The sequence below is a fragment of the Passer montanus genome, unplaced genomic scaffold (assembly GCF_014805655.1).
Source record: "Passer montanus isolate IOZ18808 unplaced genomic scaffold, ASM1480565v1 scaffold32, whole genome shotgun sequence".
NCBI lineage: Eukaryota > Metazoa > Chordata > Aves > Passeriformes > Passeridae > Passer > Passer montanus.
Window position 1 is genome coordinate 1,364,228 of NW_024367930.1, and position 19,752 is coordinate 1,383,979.

Below are 19,752 nucleotides of genomic sequence, written 5' to 3' on the forward strand. Positions count from 1 at the left end.
TGACTGCAAAAGCAGTTATCCAATCTGCTAACCAGACACATTTTACCTGGTAAGTCTTCCCAGCTTTGACATTAGGAAAGTGCTACATCTCAATGCATTACTTCAAATTCTAAAGAGGAGGAGTTTAACATTAACTTTTAAAATCCCATTTTAATTTAAATTTTAATATGCTAAATTATTTAGCAGTATCAATGTGTGTACTGAGTGCCACAGAAGAATGAATATTCCATATTATAAAGCTGGAACGAAAACCCAAACCTGAAGTTTGAACTATTATAGTGCACATCCTGAGGTTACTACCCACCCAGTGTATTGCTGCATTACGCATGTTCTCAGCTGATTTAAGTTCTTGTTACTGTTAATGTAGTAGTGATGCAGTTCAATTTTAAACACAGGAGCAAAGAGCAACAAGTGAATTAAATTTTTACTGGAAGAGTTAGTAATGAATTACACTTTACAAAAACTGAGGAGAAAGTCAAATGGACTTGACAGACAAACACAAAGAGAACAAAACAGAATGGTAAAGTGTATGAACCCAAACTTCTGAAAAAGAAGCTAACTTACCTTCAAATCTATGAAGCATGTTGAAGAAAGAGCAATCCCCATATATTCAGAGCAATCCCTTCATTAAAAAGACATAACCACTATTTTGTTTCACAGCCTCATGAAAAAATGATGTATTTTGTGCTTTACATTTTATCTTCACATGCTATTTCCAGAGTCATACCGGTACTAAGAAGTGGCTTCATTAACAAATGAGCTCTCCATCAGATGTTTGCCAAATGGTAAAAAGAAGAAAAAACTGGTGAGGAGGTATGTTCTTAAGCTTCATAGATATCATGGCAAAAATGGCAAAGCTTAAATTGACTTTAAGAACATTATATTTATAGTTCTGAACACGTGTTCATGCATTTTACAGCTCTTCAACAATGACATATTTAAATTTTACTGTAATTACAGAATTTCTCCCAGAAGCCAGAAAGGTGAATAATTTTCAAGTTTTTGGTGCTGATTCTTGACCAAATGACTGTAGCCTTTAGCAGTATGATGTACTTAAAATTGTTGAGTCATGTCCTGAAGTGCACTGAAGCAGCAATTTAATAGACGGCATTGTGGAAGGTCTGCATGGATTAAATAGTGTTTCATAGTTATTTCTTAAGTTCTCTTTCTGGAACATTTACTTTCACTGATGTCTGACACCTGGTTCGAGGAGTTATTACCAGACGAGTCTGGCTTTGATGCCTGGCTCAACTGCAATGCCAAAGTGGAAAAATCCATCTTTGCAATGTGCAAGGGCAGCTCATACTTCTTACTGTGTAAGAAGTCCCACCTCTAACAGTCTCTTTTCTTTCAGAAATCCCTTTCCTTTCTCCCTTCCAAACCCAGACTCTTATCACATCTAACTGAGAACACATAATGAATTCACTCTCTTAAATAAAATCATACTTGTTTCTCCAAGATCACCAAATATTGCAAAAAATAAACTGCATTTTAATTACATCGGAAACGGCAATGAAACAGGACACTTGAATAAGCACACTACAACTTTTTTTTTTTCTGTGAGCTTAAAATCACCTGACAATGTTTAAAAAACAAAAAAAGAAAGAAAACTTTACACTTTAATTTTCACAGTGATGTTTAACTTATGCATAAATTCTACAACTTGTCAAGTTGTCTCAGTTTAGCTGGTACCTATTACAAATTACAATACTGATAGCTGCCATTTAAGGCACCATTTTTGGATTCTGGGATGAAGATTTAACCATTTGTGATATCCAGCAGGCATTACGTTCTCAGTTCTTGAGGCAGCCTTTTTGGATATAATACTAAAATAATAGGGTGAACCGGGGGAAGACACAAGTGACATACTTTAGACTGTGGTCCTAAGAGTACAAGAGACTCAGCACATTTGAACACATTAACCTCCCCTTACAGTCTGAAGTTGTTCCTGAAGGCAGTACTAACCTAACACATCTTATGCTGAAACAGATAAAGAGTACAGTGGACTATTCTACCTCAGCAAAAGACAAGTTACTAAGAACAGTTTAATGGGATTTCCTGTGCTTTTCTACCTAACCGTGACTCAGGACTACAAAAATATGTTTTGAGTACGTAAGAAGCTTAAAAGAACACATGCATTTTGAAAACTAAGCTAATGGTTTTATTTAACAAAGTTTTTCCACTCTGCCTTGGCTTAAAAGCCAAGATCAACAAACATATAGTTCAATAACAAATTTATCTAAATTTATCTAACTACTGCAGACTTAACATTGCAAGTTAAAACAAGCCTGCAGCTGGAACTATGTCTTTTTTATGATATTCACTCCTGGATTTAAGCATGGATCTTCCATGTAAAGACAAGCTCTAAAAAAACCCAAAGCATTGCTTTCCTCTTCAGTATAAAAATATAGCATGTACACACACAAAACAATTCTCCTGGTAATGAAATATAAAATAATTGAAAAATATAAAATGCATTAAAAAAAGATGCTATGCATGTACTAACATCAACTGTGTAACAAAAACTGTCACTCATTCTGTACTATTCTAGCAGGTGGATCCAGAAAGAGTATTTGCATTTACTTAAGCTTTATGTTTTATGCATTCTCTTGACTTAAACTGTCAATGAACAGACTTGTTCCTATAATCCAGAAATTTCTAATATTGATCCATATATATATATTTTTTTTAAACACAAAAGCAAATAACTCTAGAATTAAGTTTGTGACTCAAGTTTGTTCAACAAATTAAACTTTCCAAAACCAATACATTTGTTTCCTGAGATGGCTATAAGTCATGTTTCAACTTCACATTACACTGCAATTAACAAAAATTATTACGCACAAAACCAGATGTTAACTACAGCATACAAGCACACTTACAGAAGTCACCTAATTTCAGTGTTGTGAATTACTGTGTTAATGTGTTCACCTTAACAAAGCTCCTAAAATATTCTTTATACGTTACAAAACAAAGATTTACAAAACTTTATTTTATTTCCAAGTTATTTCAATCTAAAAATGTTGAAACATGAAAAATACCACTTCCTAAGAGACTTTACAACAGAAGGCTAACAATCTGGCATGGGAGAGGTAAGTATATGAAACCTGTTTTAACAGTCGCAAATCAGTCGCTGGTGATAAAAGAACACTTTGTTCTTCAGAGCTGGTAGGCACTTCCACATAGCCAAAAATGTAAGTTTTCCTACCACTCCTTTTGCCTCCCATACGTAAAAATATCCAATGCAATAAAAAAAGGTAGGATAAAAGGGTGGACGTGATGAAATAAAAGTATTATCTAAGGTCTTGATTATTGTTCATCTTGTGTAAGTGTAAAGATTCTGTCCCAAAGTTTTCCTGACAAGATGGAATTATTTGGTCTTTAAAAGTGTTAGCTGAAATACCTCCCTTTTTTAGCAGTACATGTTGTTTGCTCACTGCTGTATTGCTGGTTTATGTCTGTAACAGACACTGGCTCTAGGCCAGCCCATGGGTCCTCAAGCATTGAAGGTCTGTAATAGTTTTCCACATCATTAGACACTCTTTTCTCTCTGCCATGCGCTGTACCAAATGGAGTAGATGTCCTGGGTGATCCCTTTGGAAGAAAACCATCAGGTAAAGAAACATTTAATAGTCTAATTCAAACTAAGAAAAAAAATGTAAAGAAAAAAAAATTTAAATGTTTCCTTCTACTGTAGTAGAGCTCTGAAGCTGATTATTAATTGTAATTACTCACCTCACTTGCATCTTCCTCAGGAAATATTAACTTTAATGTATTTTACTTATAAGTGATGATTTACCAGGATAAGAAAAAAGCACCACCCACAGTCTCCTCCCAAACACTTGTTTACATCACTCTGGCATATAGCTGCAGAAAAGAAGCTCATGCTATTTTTCATACTCTGTCAACAACATATCTAAAAAAACCTAAACAACAAAACAGGGAGTTAGAGGCTGAGGAAGAGCTGACAATATTAAAAAGAGCAGAAGTCAAATATTAAGAACTCACAGCTTGAACACAGCATTCTATAATGCAAATAGCTACAAAGAATTCATTGGGGAAAAAAATCCTCTTTTAACCAAACCAGTGTTCTGTGAAATTTGAGAACCGATGACTACTTTATATACAATCTCAGTGGTAATCAGTGATTTAGTGGGTATTGGCTTTTTCATATTTGATTTTTTTTATGATCAAGGATCACAACAATTGCTTCTGTAAAGCTGCTACAAGTCTGCAGCTTAAAGAGTGCTGTGACACAAAGAAGCTACTATAATCATTTTCACCTGTTAGCATCATCCATTGTTCTCCTCAGATTCACTCCTCTAAAAGGTTAAGTTCTATCTAAATCTGTTTTTATTTAAATTGTTTTAACCAAAGTTAAGCAACCCATACTACAGATACACAGTAGTCTCCAAGCATGCCCACTGCATTCTGTATGGTAGGAGCAACAGGATGCCTTGAGGCTGGTTATCAGATTTTGTAAAACGGTAAAAGCACTTGATTAATGGCTGCTTTCCCACACCACCAAGCCACCCCTGAATTATTGGATCAGCAGTGATGGTATTTGAATTTGACTTGTAAGCCCTAACAACACCTATCTAAATAGATCACGTGAAACAATTTTTGAGAAATTGTGCCATGAAGTGAAAGACCCAATGTTTAGCCAAAAGAATAGATTTCACTCCAACAGCTTGAACCTATTTCTGCTAACGTGCTGTGGCAGGAACATGCTGATGTGTTTCCAGCAAGAACTCTTCAAGAGTTCCTGAAGTTTGATGATGATGGATACATGATCAAATGTGGGAACATCCGTGTCTTATTTCTAGAGTACTTGTGTTGTAGGCTGACAAGGAAGTGAGTTTTCTCAGGAAGTTATAACCAAAACAATCAGTGGTCAGATTTGAATATTGACACCTGGTGTAACCACTGAAGACATGGATACCCCTCTGAGAACACAGGGCGTTAAAGGCAGAGAGCTCCCAGAGGAACTTTCTCTCTTTTGTTCCGGTCAGCAGTGAAGAGTCCAGACCTCCCTTCCAGCCACAGAAGTGGTAGGTGGGGGAGCAGGAAGGACCCAGCCTGGGAGTCCTGGGCCCCTGAGAGCAGCAGAGCCCAAGATTTTAACCCTTTCTTAGACAAACAACACCTTGTGAAACACTAATCCTCCTTGATCTGAAAGAGAAGAGAGACAGCCTGGGACCTGAGATGTCAGAAGAAGATTAGAAAGAATCCTAGGTGGGAAGAGATGATGGAGTGGCCTTTGGCTGGACTTTTCTTGTATAGCCATAGACTGATCCAATTTTCCTGTAACACAGAGACTGCATTTAGGGGCCTGCAGTGGTTTGAGCCAAGAGAGTGAACCTGCTGCAGTGATGCCATGTGCAGGAGTGAAGCGAACAGAGAAAGATGAAGAGGGTGTGGTGGTGCTCTCCATCTCCAGGGAAGAAGAAGATCTCTGCTCTCACGACCCTCGGCCCCAGGGGAGGTGAAAATGGGGGCAACTGTTGTCCCAAAATGAGAAATTGTTGTTTCTTGGTACTTAGCAAAGCATCCTTAAAAGGAACCCTGTAAGCAGTTTTGGTCCATGGACGGTGGTGAGAGCACTGTACATTGAAGGAGGAGGTCACAATGGCAGATTTTCTCCAGGTGGTGCCATGTGTGACATGGAAGCATAAGATGTTTCAACTGTGTTTCCTGTGATAGACTGTGGTACAAGAGAGACTCCTCTCTCCCTTGAACTGAGAATTGATTACCTGAGAAGTGGAAACTTGTCTGAGAATCCAAGGTTTTGTCTCCCCTTTTCTGCTTTGGTGGAAACTGGACGGGGGAAGAGGAATGTTTTGGAAAGTTTTCATTCTGAATTTTGTGTCTTCCTTTTATTACAGTGTAGGTTCATAAGTTGTTTTTTTTTTCTTTATTTCTAAGCTTGAGCGTGGTCTGCTCTGTTTCTGCTCACATTTCACAGCAGCCATTTGAAAAAAATATATTTTCATGGGTGCACTGGCACTGCACCAGTGTCAACCCACAACAACTTGTTTCTAACGATTCTTTGCAGTTAGCTTATGTAGCTAAGAGGATGACCTCAACACAGAAGAATTTCTGAAAGGTGGTGAATTACTACACTGTATCAAATTTCACAAGGGTCAGAGAATCACCTCAGAATACATCTAAAAACTCTCTAAGGGGCATGGAGTTTTCTAAAATAAGCTGATATGCTCTAGCAACAGTGACATTTATGTTAAGTACTCATATTTAGTAGTGAAACAGCTAAACCCAATGCATTGTCCTAAATAAACACAAAACCCTACCATCCCTAAACTACCACATCTAATGAAGACCTTTTAACTTTGACATATAAAACAGATTGAATGTGGAGTTAATTTATTGCTGTGTTTAATCTGCAGAAGGCAAAAGAAACGTGAGCTGATATAATGATCTGCAGTATTCAGGGAAGATGCAAAATAATTCAGTGGTAAGGCTCATTTGTATGGATTTATTTAACAATCTTTAATTTCACTTCAGTATGATGCAGGTCATCAGTAACACTGACATTACACTAACATTCTAGCATTTTTGAAATATAGGAAATTTATTATTCTGTAATGCAAGACTGACAGCCTTCAGTACATGTTAAATTTAAGCATGGAGATTATTTAAGTTTAGAATACTAGTCATCATATGCTTTTTCCCCTCTGAATTTTTTTTAGGGAAGAAAACCAAAATGTCATTATTTACATTACAGACCTGTGGAAACAGAAATCAGCTCCACCTGTACAAGTGAAACCATTCAGTGCAAGAGGCACTATCTGGTACCAAAGACAGCTTAAAAAAACTTTCCATTAGTTGTCACTAATGCCAACCGCATTTTCTCAATGAACTTTCCTTAAAAAAAAGTCAATCTAGTCTCAGTACTTTTTCTCTAGATAAGAAATCTCTCTTTGGAGTAGAAAACAACAGTTTTTAGTGCCATTCATTAAGAAGTTACTGAGTGGAGTAATATTGCCTTGAAATTGAGGACAGTCACTCCCTTTATCAGCTTGCTTCACCTGATGTGTTTACAGCTACTGGCATTTGCACAAACCACAAAAACCACAACTGTATTTCAAAAGGGTGGTGTTTCTTTTACTTTTTGTAACAGTTTTTGATCCATACCATCCCGTAGCTGCTGCTAGCAGGTAGTTCAGTGGTTCCTGCTGAGTGTAGGGAATAAAACATTACCACTAAGTGAATTCTAAGTGGAGATGAGAAATGCAACAAAGACAAGTCACAGAATGCTTTGGTTTGGAACGGACCTTAAAGATCATCTAGTTCCAACCTTCCTCCCGATGGCACAGACACCCCCCACTAGTCCAGGCAGCTGAAAGCCTCATCCAGCCTGGCCTTGAACAATGCCTGGGATGGTGCATCCACAACTTCTCTCGGCAACTTGTTCCAGTCCCTCACCACCCGCACAGTAAAGAGCTTCTCCCTCGTATCCAATGTAAACTTACTCTCTTACAGTTTAAAGGCATTCTCCCTTGTCCTGTCACTACAGACCCTTGTTTCCAGAAACATGTTTTCATAAAATATAAAGCAGAAGCACCTCTGTGGAAAAAAACAGAAAGTGCTGTAAACTACTGGCCACATAAAGGTTGAGTAAGCCATTTCAGAAAAAAACAAGCTCAATATGTTTTTCTTCAAGTTTTCTCTTTGTTTCAAATAATGAAAGTCTTCAAGCACAAAATGAGTACAAAATACTAATGACATTAATAGAACCCTAAAGTAAACATAAACTGTGTTTTGGATTTTCCAATGCAAATTTGAAGGGCCACTTAAGACTTTCATCTCAAAAATGCATCATAAATGTCAAAGGCACTGGAGTTCACTTAACAGGCTCTGCAGAGAAGAGGGGACAATGCATATGCCTCACAAGAAACCTGATGCTTAGAAAATGCAGAAAAGCTTTCTACTTGAATCTATTTATGGCCCCACAGGCAGAGATCCTTGTCCACACCAAAGCAGATGAGGACTCATGGTTTATGAGATTAATTCCCTCTGTGATTGCCTCTACTGCCCTCCCAGGCAGAATAGCTCATGTGTACACACAAGGTGCAGACTCACACACTTCTTCATACCTGGGCAAAGCTACAGACATTCAATATCCTTTGAGTGTCTGAAGGAGTTGCCATTGGGCCAGTGCTCCTAAACTACACACAAGGGCTAAAGAAGCAAAGGGGAGAAGGGAAGATGTTGTGACAGTCTGGGACTGGATTCAAACTTGTAACTTCTTTATGTCACGTTTCTCACCTCAGAATGCAGCCTGACTTTATGTCAGGTTTCTTACATCAAGAATGGAGCCTATGGGAGGGGTCTGGTCCTCAGGTGCTGACATGAAACAGTTCTGACTAAAACTGAAGACAAAAGGATTTCTGCATATTCTTCTGCTCAATTAATTCTAAGGCAGGCTTTGAAAAAAACCCACTTAATTAAACAGCCAAAGAGTGATCTTTTGAAGAGAAATTCGACATCAATGACATAAATTGTCCCTCTGTAATCTGCAGCAGAAATGCCGCATGCTTGGCTTTTTCAAAAGGCATTGAGGATATGCAATCTGTTGGCTTCCACACCAGAAGAGTCTCTGCTGTTGTGCTGAAGACAATGTATAAATTTTGTAATGATCCCCTTCCACCAACTGTGAGATTTTTGAGTTAACTGCATCATAAGAAAGTAACAAAATACTCATCCTCAATAGACACCTGACAATGCAGTGCAGGCACATTAAGATTTTACTTATCTCTATTAAGATGAAACTTCAATATCGTATTTAATCCTTCAAGTCCCAATAAGAGCACAAAAAAAAATTTATCATTGTACTGCATGTGCCATTTGTTACACTTTTAAGGCTTCTCTAATATTGCATAAAGCCAGTTATATACATAAAGCTGTTATCCTGAGAACTGTCATCCCCGTGTGCACTGCCAGTCACACGCTACAGCTAACACAGCTGAAAAAAAGCTTAACTCATAGCTGGCTTTTAGGAAGTTTTCAGTGCAAAGCAAAGACTCTAAAGTGAGAGTCTTTGCCACAACAGATGCTCTCATTTCTGTTTAAAGGAGCCTCAGCTTAATTCTCTTTAATAGAGCACTCCTTTTCTCTGTCCATGTCCCTGACAACTCTGTGTGAATAGGGTGTGGATAGGGCAGCTCCCACGACGGATGACAACACGGGCAAAGTAAACCGCACTTCACCACTGCGTTAAAGAAAACTGATCAGAGAGAGGCAGGAAGGTGATTGCTGTCGTTCTGGCCGGTGCTTAATTCTCTACCTTCAGGAAAAAAAAAAGCTGCACTTTTGTGTCTTCACAACCCGCCAGCTTACAGCCCTCTTCCCCTTCCTCATCTCACAGCTGCCTGTGCTCTGTTTGTCCTCTCTACGGCGGGAGAATGGGCGCGGGAAAAGTCGATGTTGCCCAGTGAGGTTCAAGCCTTGCTCGTCCCTGAAAATCCTGCTGGCGGGTGCATGCTGCGCTGACACGAGGCCCCGGGGTGCCTTCCCCCAGCGGGCTACGGGCCTCGCTTAGAAGCAGCAGCAGCAGCAGCTCCCTCCCTCCCTCCCTCCCTCCCTCTTTCCTTCCCCGCCGTGTCCCTCTCCGCCTTGCCCCGTACCTGGAAGTGCCTCTGGAAGCCGCCGGGCGAGCGCTTGTGCTGCGGCGGCGGGTGCAGAGGCGCTCCGGCCGGGGACGCGCCGCCGTACGGAGCCGGGTACCGGGGACTGACGCTCTGCGGCCTGCGCGGGGTCTGCGCCCCCGGCGAGGGGCTCCCGAAGCGCCCGTGGAACCCGGGGCCTCGGGGCGAGAGGCCGCTGCCGTACGGCCCGGGCCGGTGGCCGTAGGGCGGCGTCTGGTGGGGGCTCCCGTAGCGCCGCGGAGAGGGCGGCAGGGGTCCTCCGCCGGAGGGAGGGCTCCGGAAGCCGCCGCCAGCGTAGGGAGGTGTCGGTGCGCGGAATCCCGGCCGGTACATGGCCGGGACAGGCCGGGAATGGCGGCGGCCGCGACGGCGGGAGCGGAACCTGTGCAATGGCGGCGGCGCCGCGTCCGCTCTTTTCTCTTTCCCCGCCTCTTCCCCGCCAGGCGGGCGGAAGGTTCCGGCCTCTAAACGTTCCGCGGCGGGGAGGTCGAGGCGCCGTCCATCCCGTCCCGCCTGGAAGCGGGAGGCGGGAGAGAGGGCCCGGCAGCCTCACACAGCGACCCGGCGCGCCGAGTCCGAGGGATTCTGCACGCTTTCAGCTGCAGAGGAGTAATCCGGAGTTGGAGTCTCAGAAGATGCCTGGTAACTCGGACGATGGGGCTCACGGCGTCCGTGGGCTCAGCGTGGCTGTAGTGCCCGCGGTTCTACAGCTGCTAAAAAACAACGAAGTGAACTGCTGAAAAGCAAAGCGAGTGTTTACCTCACATTTCTTGTCACTTCACATATGCTCATTGTGCGCCTTTGCTCTGGAGTCTGAGCCTGCAAATGCTACTTTAATGAAAGGATTTTCCTCAAAATCAGTTTGAACTGTCAGCAATTGAGTGAGTGGTAGCTCAGGCAAAGACTTACTCATACAAACTCGTGGCAAAATGCTATTTTGTAGGAGAACTTAATATTTAGCACAAAGTCAATTTAACAATGTTATTTATTACCATTCCTGCTCTGTTCTCGTTTTGTGTATTAACGCAAACCCTCAACAGCTCTATAAAAAGTGGTAAAGATTTTTTTATTGTTATTTATTTCTGTTAGTACAACAAAGCACTACTTTGTTTTAGGACATAGGAAAATTAAGAAGGGCTTTCAGAACAGCAGTTAACAAAAGTTAACTATTAAAATAAGCAGAAAGTTTCTGTGCTTTATATACCAGTCTTGTTTTTCTTTAGCTTTAAACAGGTTTTGGCTTGTTTTTTTTACAATAACAAACACTAATTTTATATTCACAGGGAACTCACGTCCCCACTATGTTATACAATGTCTCTGAAAAATGAGGCAATATCTTTTAAATTCTAAAATGGAAAGAGACTAAACCTGCTCATTTACATTTTTTGATAATCCTATGGTCTGGAAGACTATCTGTTTTATTGTGCACACAAGGCATGCCATGTCTACAGAAGACAGCTTATCAATGTAAGTTACCAAGTTATCTGTCTCATTCCAAAAAGGCACAGTTTAATTTAAATCCTTTTCACACCATATGAATTAGAAATACATATCATTGTGCACATGTTGAGTTACACTGGGGTAATTCTGCTGATTCATTTCTTCTTGTTGACAAATCTTTAAGAATCCATGTAGTACGTTTGATTACACACAGCATGTCCAGTCAACAAACCTGCCACGTAGATTTTCTCTATGTTCTTCCCCAGTATTTAGGCAGACTGACATGTGACATGTCTTAAGCCTGTGCTGTTAGTCATGCTCATTTTCAAGCAGTCAGAAGTTTCGGCTGCTTTTGAGATACAGGACCTGTTTTATCCTCACATATTTCTGACAAACAAATGCCGAACTTCTGGGCAGGCTTTTTTATCCTGTTAGACAGGCAAGAAGACACCATGGTGTTCCTGTAACAAGCCTTCTGCTCTGTCCTAGCAGAGACTAAAAGTAGTCTTCGTTCAGGGAAGTGTTGCTCAAAGGTCAGTTCAAGCTAACCCTTCCATCAGTACACCCAGCTGAGGATACAGCTTACAGTGTAAATGATATTGCACCTTCAGTGACGGCGAGATGAGCCGCTGAGCGCTCCAGTGCGGCTGCCTGCCTTGGTAAGCGCGGAAAACCCTTCGGGGTGGTGGGAGGGTTTCTACTTTTATTGCACCTTGGCAATGTACGTCACGATCTGTACGCCGAGCTGGAAGTGCAAATTCCCAGCCACCAAACAGCGGAATTCCCGCCGCGAACATCTGCAGGACGCCCCCCTGCCTTATGAAATCCAGGCGGGAGTGCTTCCTAGCACAGGAGAGGCGTGCCGTGCCACCCGAGAGCGGCGCTGGGCCCGGGGCCGCCCGCGCCTGCGCGCCCCATCCCGGGAGCGCCAAGGCTGTCCCGGGAGCGGGAGGGAAAGGGGGCGGCGCCGGGGGCGGCGCCTGGGCCGAGCGCTCGGTGCTGTCTCGAGTGGCGGGGATGCTGCGCGCCGGGCTGGGAAGAAGCAGCCGCTGTTGCGAAGGGCTCTGGAGGAGCCCCTGCCCCGCAGCTGCCGGCGGCAGTGCCAGAGCCCTGAGCGCTGCCTCCGCCTGCTCTTCCCCGGGCAGCGGCGTCGGGGCGCGGAGCGGAGGCGCTCCCCCGGCAGGTACCGAGCCGTGCCGCACCTTCCTCCCCCTCCTCTTCCTCCTCCGCTTCCCCTCTCGCCGCGCCGGGCTCCTCTGTCCGTGTGATCCCGCCGGGCTCCGAGTCGGTGCTGCTGGGGCGCGGGTCGGAGCCGCTTCTCTGAGGGGGCGGGCGCGGAGGAGCTGCGGGAGGTCCCTGCGAGGGGCGGCCAAAGGGGTCAGCCCCTGGGCAGCCATGGGCTCGGACTTCGCCCGCAGGAGCGCCGCTTGGGACACGGAGCGTGTCGGCTCTCCTGGCAGCCCTGGCTAATGGCACGCCGTGTTCCAGGCCCGATCTTTTCGTAAAGTTACCAAAGTCTAACGGCCTACAGTTATGCTTTTAAAATTTAAAAAAAAAATAAATTAAACCCAAGCTGCAACAAATTAATAGTTTTCTGGTTTCAAGTTTCTCTGTTATTAAATAACAGAAAAATAGTAACAATAGCGTTGGTGGCACTAGAATTGGAGGAAGTTTGCAGTTCTGCCTCCTACTGTGAACGTACCAAGTATGTTCCAGGCTGGAATGTACCCACTGATTGTGAATTAATCCACGGTAGTGATGGACTTGATTTTAACTTACTGCATGCATAAAGTGAAAATATGCTGATTGTGCAGCAGTCGTGTCTTCTGGAATTGAAAATAATTGGAATGGGATCTCTTAATTTGCATTGTTGCAAAAATTAATTGTCTCTTCTAGGTGCCCTCTTCTGCCACAAGTGTAAAGGAAATATTTTTGGAATATGACACAAGAATTCATTTCTGTTCTATGGAATGGTCTCTCTGTTGATTGCTTATTTGTATTGTTAGGCTAAGCCTAACCTTGGAACAAGCTATTGAGCTTAGCCAAAGAGTGCAAATCACATTGAGAGTGAGCGGGTCTATTTATTGTTAATCAAAGTTATTTATGAAAGATACATATGACAGTCTAATTCACAATAAATTCAAGCATCATGGGAATCAAGAGTTTACACAGAGGATATAGTTAGAGCTGGGAGAGTGATTTTTTCATTCAGTCATCAAGTTACTGGTAGAAAAATACAAGAGAAAATGTGAGTTTGCATTTTAGAAAATTAAGACTGTTGAGTCAGAATTCTAACAAAGTCTGACTTTGGGTATGTGCCTGCTTAGGAAGCTAGTCATGAAAGTAAAAACCCAGGGATGTTTCTAGTTAATGCTGATCAATTCTGATCTCTTCTGTTTGTTTATTATGTGTTTTTGTTTCTTTTTGTTCCTACAATAAATAATACTCCCTTATTCAGGATTCATGTTCCAGAACTGCTGATGTCAAAAGGCTTTCTACTGCAGTTATTTCAGCAAATTAGTGTCACACTGCATATATAATCTAGCTCACACATATTTGGTGAACATTTGTGTTCTATTCTGAAGAGACTAACAGGTCTGTTCCTCAATTTTCAAAAGAAAACTTTTGATCTCTCTTTCTTTCATTTCTTCATCATCATGGATATCTGTTATTTACTGTCATTAAAAAAAATCACAATGGTCTGTTTGTCTTCAAGCAACAGTTGTGCTCTTGTATTCTGTTCCAGCTATGGAAGAGTCATAACCCCTGAATGGAGTGTTAGATGATGCCATAATGTGAGTGATATGATAATTAGTAAGGGTTCATCACATTTAGTTATGCTTAAATACATATTTACAGCCTAATCTTAACATTTTACTGGCTTTTTTTGAGAAAGATCTTTATGGATTCCTACAACTCGACTGCAGGTAGAGAACCTGGCAGTTGGCTCTGAAAAGTTGCTGTTGTTCTGGTAGTGTATCTGTGAGTAGCCCTAAATATTGTCTCAGGATGAGAATAGGTGAGCTATCGAAGTACAGCTCTAAAAGGTGTGGAAATAATAGAGGAAGGTGGACCTTTTAAAACTGAAATTACATCTTTTTAATTTTTGGGGAGCTTCAGGAAAGGTTTTTACATATTTTTGGAAAAAGAGTAGGGTTTTTGTGGAGAAAATTTTGCATCCAGCTTGATAAAACTGAAGTTATACTGGAGGGTCTGTGGCGTTTACCTGGCACAACTGTTTTCTCACCATGGAGGTGTGGAGCACTGAAGAGGAGTAGCAACCTGAGATTTTCCTAAAGTCTTTGAAAGTACAAAACACATGGCCATTCCCAGATGTACATGTTTTCAACATGCTGCTCAGTCTGCATATTGTATTAAAGCACAAAACCTGTTAAATGGAAATCTCCCTGGATTAAGAGGTAATAATGGAGGAAAATTTCTTAAAGATGAACAATGGGATACAAGTGTCCTGGTTAAAGGCAGTACAGTTAATGAAAATATTTTAGCAGAAATCTTGAATTTCTACAGCTGCTTCTCTATAGCTTTCTTTTATCTCTCTCTTGATATAAATCTTCTTCCCATATGTAGGAAGGAGAGTTATGAGGGTGACTAAATGTTGGTTCAGGTCTAATGAGGGGAATGTGGAGCAGGTGATACAGGCATACACTGCTGCATGATATAGGAGATGCACCACACTGCCCTGCAGGCTTTGAATGAATGTGGTTTGTTTGATCCCCCCGCCCCCAACATGTTAGATTTTACATCTTTCTTTTACAAGGACAAGCTCCAAAAAGAGATGCTTGCCACAAGCTGGTATGTGTCACTTTAGTGGTGTAGCTGGCCAGGTGCTTTGGTTTGTGTGTGATATGAGACTACCTTCCAAACAGTAACTCAGAATGCCTGTCCTCACAGGGTCATGAAGTGTTTGTGTCCCTAGCCTTCAATTAAAGACTGAGGGAGAAGAAGATAACCTAATGCCACCAAAGAAATAGTTGGCCAACCTGTGGTCTAGACTGTGAGATTACTTGCTCTGTCTGTGATGTTTATTGACATTACCTTTGTTCCTTAGACCTGGTCAGGTTGGAAAGGGTGAGGGAAAGGAAGAAAGCATTGTGATTTCTTAATACTTATCTTGCATGAGCTGCCATTGAAAGTGTTTCCTTGTCTCATGTATTCTGCCCTAAGTTTTATACAGGGGATATTCTTTTTGTGTGTGTGATGAAAGTGGTTAGGTCTAAACAGGTCAAAACACTTGGTGAATTCTACTATGCTTCCCATTGTTCTGGTGTCCTTTTAGCTCATGTAATTCTGATGTTGCTTGTTTTTGTTGTATCTCTCTTCAGATTAGCCTTTAAAAGCTATTTGAGTGTTTGTGGAAGGCACACATAAACTATCACTATAAAGTAGCTTTATTGGAGACTTGCTAGGGAATTAGAATAGGTTCTGAAATGTCATACTTAAGGTTTTCCAACTTTGAAACGCATTACTAATGTAGTATGCACCTAATAACCAGCTTGTTCAGAAAGCTTTAATATCATTTATTAGGGAAGGGAGATGAGGGAGAATGATGAGTGTTCTAAAAACAATGTGTTTGGTTTCTTTTAGATTGAAATCACTGTTTTTGTTTTTTGTCAGGTGCTAGTAATGTAAAGCCATTGGATGGTGTCAAAATTCTTGATTTAACAAGGTTTGTGTTTTGTCTATTATTTGTAAGTGTGTCTAAATGCAAATATTCTGATTGGAAAAACTAAGAAAACAATATGTTTTTTCCATATTGAAGGGTTCTTGCAGGACCATTTGCCACAATGAATTTGGGAGATCTAGGGGCTGAAGTTATCAAAGTGGAAAGACCAGGTAAGATTTTTATTTGTTTATTTTAGGTATAATAAAAACAGTCTATTAAGTGTGTGTGTATATATCCAATGTAAGGACATTGGGTGATTAGCTTCTAATTAAATTTTGCATTTTTTTTAGCTTAACACAATGGTTTTCTTCTTCCACTCAGCACATGTGCTTCTTATCCAAAGAGTTTCTAAGGATTGGGTAATGGTAAAAAAATGCTTCATTCTTATGGTATAGGTACACTTTTTAGTTTGGAAGACCATATAGGAGAAGTAAGAAATTGCATGGCATTTGGGTCTTTTTTAGAAATAGTCCCCTCACTTTGCTCTAAGTGTTATGCATCATTACGTGTTTGAGGTGTGTAATTATACCATAGCAGCTGCACATTGTATAATGTATTTTTTCCTTTAAATTTCCATGCTTTATGTATCTCTCTTTTGGTATTACTTATCTTGAAAGTAGTTGGTGAAAATAGTTGTGATAATAAACAATATTACACTCCCTATATTTTATAACGTAAGAGTTTTAAGGGCAGCTTCAGAATTCTAAATTTCAAATATTTTAGAAGGTGAGTAATCCTCCATTTCTGTGAGAGGATGTCTACTTATACAGGAGTATTAATCCAAAAGAACAATAGCCCCACTGGTGCTCTATAGGGAAAATATTACTGAAATGTTTTGCTTTGAATCACTTAAAGTACACAGAGAAGAGATTACCCCTGCCCTCCTAACCATCCTGCTTGAACCAAAATAGTCTTTTCGGATAATAAACAATAGAAATGTTGATAAGCAACTTATGTTTGCATCTGTAGATCTTAGATGGCTGTAGATTTTTTATTTGTGTTACTGTAGTGTATAGCATTATTAGGACAGTGGCTATGTAATATGCTGCCTAAGGTTCTTCAGCTTATTTTTATATCTATGTTTCTGTATCAGTCTTCCCTGCTGCCTCACTAAGGAAAGTTTTCAGTTAAGTGAAGTTAACAAGTAGATGAAGTCTAGATATTGAAATAGATGCAAGAATACACATGCTAGCTAACACTCAGGACAGTGATTCTATCTGAAGTTTAATTTAGCTTTAATTCCATTTAAAATAGGTTTCTAGTCTTCATGATGTTTAAGGTTAAAAATATAGAAATTAAGCATAAACGATACAGTAATATCAGTGTTTGCAGCACATTAAAGGCAGGGTTTCTGGAAGAGCTGGAGGTGGGGCCCTGCACGAGCTATAACAAGCACTTCTTTTAGTTAGTGTTGTGCAGCATGGGACTTAATCAGTTGTTGTCTGTCAGTGGTATCTTGATGTCATATTTGGAGTGTTTCAGGAATAGATTACTGACCAGATGAACTGTGTGACTTGGTGCAGGCAAGAGACTCTACTAAATTCTTAAAGACTGACTAAAAACATTGCATTGTAGCTCTATATTATGTTAAACAAGCTACCAAAAGAACTGCAATTTCCCTTTCCCCAGACTCCACAAGAAAACAACCAAAATACCAACCCACAAGTGAAAAACAACCAAAAAACCTGCATATACACTAGTGGTGTGTGGTTGTATTAGTATTTTCAAGACTAAATGGAATCCCAACACTAGCAAAAACTTTGTTCACTTTGCTTAATTGCATTAACTTTTAGGTGTTTTTTGATATAAATATCCTAAAATAAACATGTTAAACTAATATTTGTTCTACCTGCTAGATTAAGCTTACGTGACTTTAATGTGATATTGGAGAAAAGCTTTTTATTCTTATTTGTTGGGTGTGTGATATTTGGCAACTATGAATATTTGATGGTATTTCTTCCAGGAGCTGGTGATGACACAAGAGCCTGGGGCCCACCTTTTGCTGGGACAGAAAGTGTTTATTTTCTCAGTGTCAATAGAAATAAAAAGGTAAATGAGGTGTGGAACAGAACATGAGCCTATGTTTTCTGTAATTATAACTGAATATATAACACTTCTTAGTTTGATTCTTAATATATATAATGGAGCAATACTTACATTGACCTAATGTTTTGATGAATAAATTTCAGGAGAAAATCCATACGTTTTTAGAACAACAAAGGTTGTAAATCTCTGGTACTGTGCTGTGGGTAGCTGAGGCAAAATGAAAAAGCAAGAATGCTCCTAATGGTCTTCAGTTGCTGGTGCTAATTAACTGAAAATAAAACCTGCTGAAAGCAAGGGGTATTTTATTTGAGTGATCATTTTTTTCAGGTGCATCAGCTCAGTTGCCCTGTGTCAGCTGGCAGGAAGAGTGCTGCCATTATACCATGTGGCTAAATCTAGATTTTGAAACTTTAGGGTGGCAAAATGTAGCTTTTGAAACTTAACATGAAGTTTCATGACATACCTGAATTGTTTAATGGCTTGTTACCATTGAAACAAATGTTTCCGGTGTCCGCCTGTGTACTTGCAGTAGTGGGTCCTGTGTAGCTATATAGTGACCAGGCTGCCCATCTGTCAGTCTGGTTTTGGTGCTTGCCTGATTCATAAATGAGATATAGTTCAGCTTGTTTTGCTGAGAAAATTTTTTTTTTGCAGGAGGAGATGGGCTATGTGTTAAAATTTATTTATCCAAATTAGCCATCGTGTGCAATTTGACTGTTGGTTTTGTTTAGAATAGGCTAATAATACCTTTCACATATTTTTTCCACATAAATTACTGTTGTATTTATTTTTAATCCCCAGAGTATAGCTATCAACATGAAAGATTCAAAAGGAGTAAAGCTAATCAAAGAGGTAGGTTTTAACAGCGTGCAAGGTGTCCTTATTTTGTATTGTTGTGATCCTAAGTGATTCACAAGTTACACTAAGTAATAAGGATTAAACTCTGCATTTCAAGTGTTAATTTGATAATTAAAAAATCTATGTATGCAGTAAAATTTGTAAATTTCACTATATACTTCTGTACTCTGTGCTTTTGGACTCAATGTTCAGTGTAACTTGTAATGACTTTGGATTTACATGATGACACGAAAATGTCATCAAAATCTTCAAATGAAATATTGTGAGGAAATGGTCTAATAGCCTATTCCTTTCCTGTTGCTGCTGCTGTACTACTACTAATCTTCCTGTAATACTGCAGTAGAACAATTCAAGGTGGACTGATCAGATGAAGTCAGTGAGCAGTTAGGAGGAGATGCTGTGCTCCAGTAAATGCAGTTTTTTTAATGTTATGGTGTTCAGTTGCTATACATCTTCCTGAAAAACATTGTCCTGTAGGTGAAACTTAGTATTTGTTTCTTTTTCAGTATTTGACTTCCAACATCTTTTAAGGTGATCCATTTTTCTATCTAAAAATAGTAAAAGCAATCAAAGAATAAAAATAAGAATCAAATCTCACATTTCATCAAACTTGAGTTTTGTTATCCCTTTATTATTTGTTGACAAATGCAAGATCTGCTACTTGCTAGTGCTGTGTTTTAAGCCGTGCAGTAGTAGCAGCTGACTTCTGTTACTTCTTGTTTCAGTATCAGTTCAAATCCCTTTTTCACAGTGACACTGTGTGTCATGCAGTAGGTGGAATTTGTCTGCTAGTACTTTTTGTTGGGAATATTGCATAAAATGGAAATAGATTAAGTTTTCTGATGCTTTTGGTTTGTTAGGTATGCAAAGCTACTTCATACAGAAATACTCTGGAGATTATATGTAGATATAATTCCACAGTGCCTTCTTTTTTTGCAGAATAGAGGCATTTATTGTTAATTTGTTGTGGAGCTGTATGTTTAACTTCTAAAAAATTTGGAAGCAGAAATTTTCATTTGGAAATTTTTTGCACGGTATAACACATTTTTTTTGATACCT

General features: G+C 40.2%; 2 protein-coding genes across 7 annotated transcripts in view; one reads left to right on the forward strand and one right to left on the reverse strand.

The window, feature by feature from the left end:
• Positions 1-863: 863 nt before the first annotated feature.
• Positions 864-11,168, reverse strand: LOC120504991 (M-phase specific PLK1 interacting protein). Its single transcript, XM_039715025.1, has 2 exons — positions 9,645-11,168; positions 864-3,594 (listed from the first exon to the last, which is right to left on the reverse strand). The coding sequence occupies exons 1-2, from the start codon at positions 9,996-9,998 to the stop codon at positions 3,391-3,393; spliced, it is 558 nt and encodes a 185-aa protein (XP_039570959.1). The 5' UTR covers positions 9,999-11,168; the 3' UTR covers positions 864-3,390.
• Positions 11,169-11,777: 609 nt separating this feature from the next.
• Positions 11,778-19,752, forward strand: part of SUGCT (succinyl-CoA:glutarate-CoA transferase) — a 314,835-nt gene continuing 306,860 nt past the window's right edge. For all 6 annotated transcript variants that reach the window (XM_039715018.1, XM_039715019.1, XM_039715024.1 and 3 more), the window contains exons 1-5: positions 11,778-12,288; positions 15,741-15,792; positions 15,886-15,959; positions 17,753-17,838; positions 18,637-18,687. In XM_039715018.1, the coding sequence (XP_039570952.1) occupies positions 11,925-12,288; positions 15,741-15,792; positions 15,886-15,959; positions 17,753-17,838; positions 18,637-18,687 (627 nt within the window). In that variant the 5' untranslated portion in view covers positions 11,778-11,924. The remainder of the gene's footprint in view (positions 12,289-15,740; positions 15,793-15,885; positions 15,960-17,752; positions 17,839-18,636; positions 18,688-19,752) is intronic.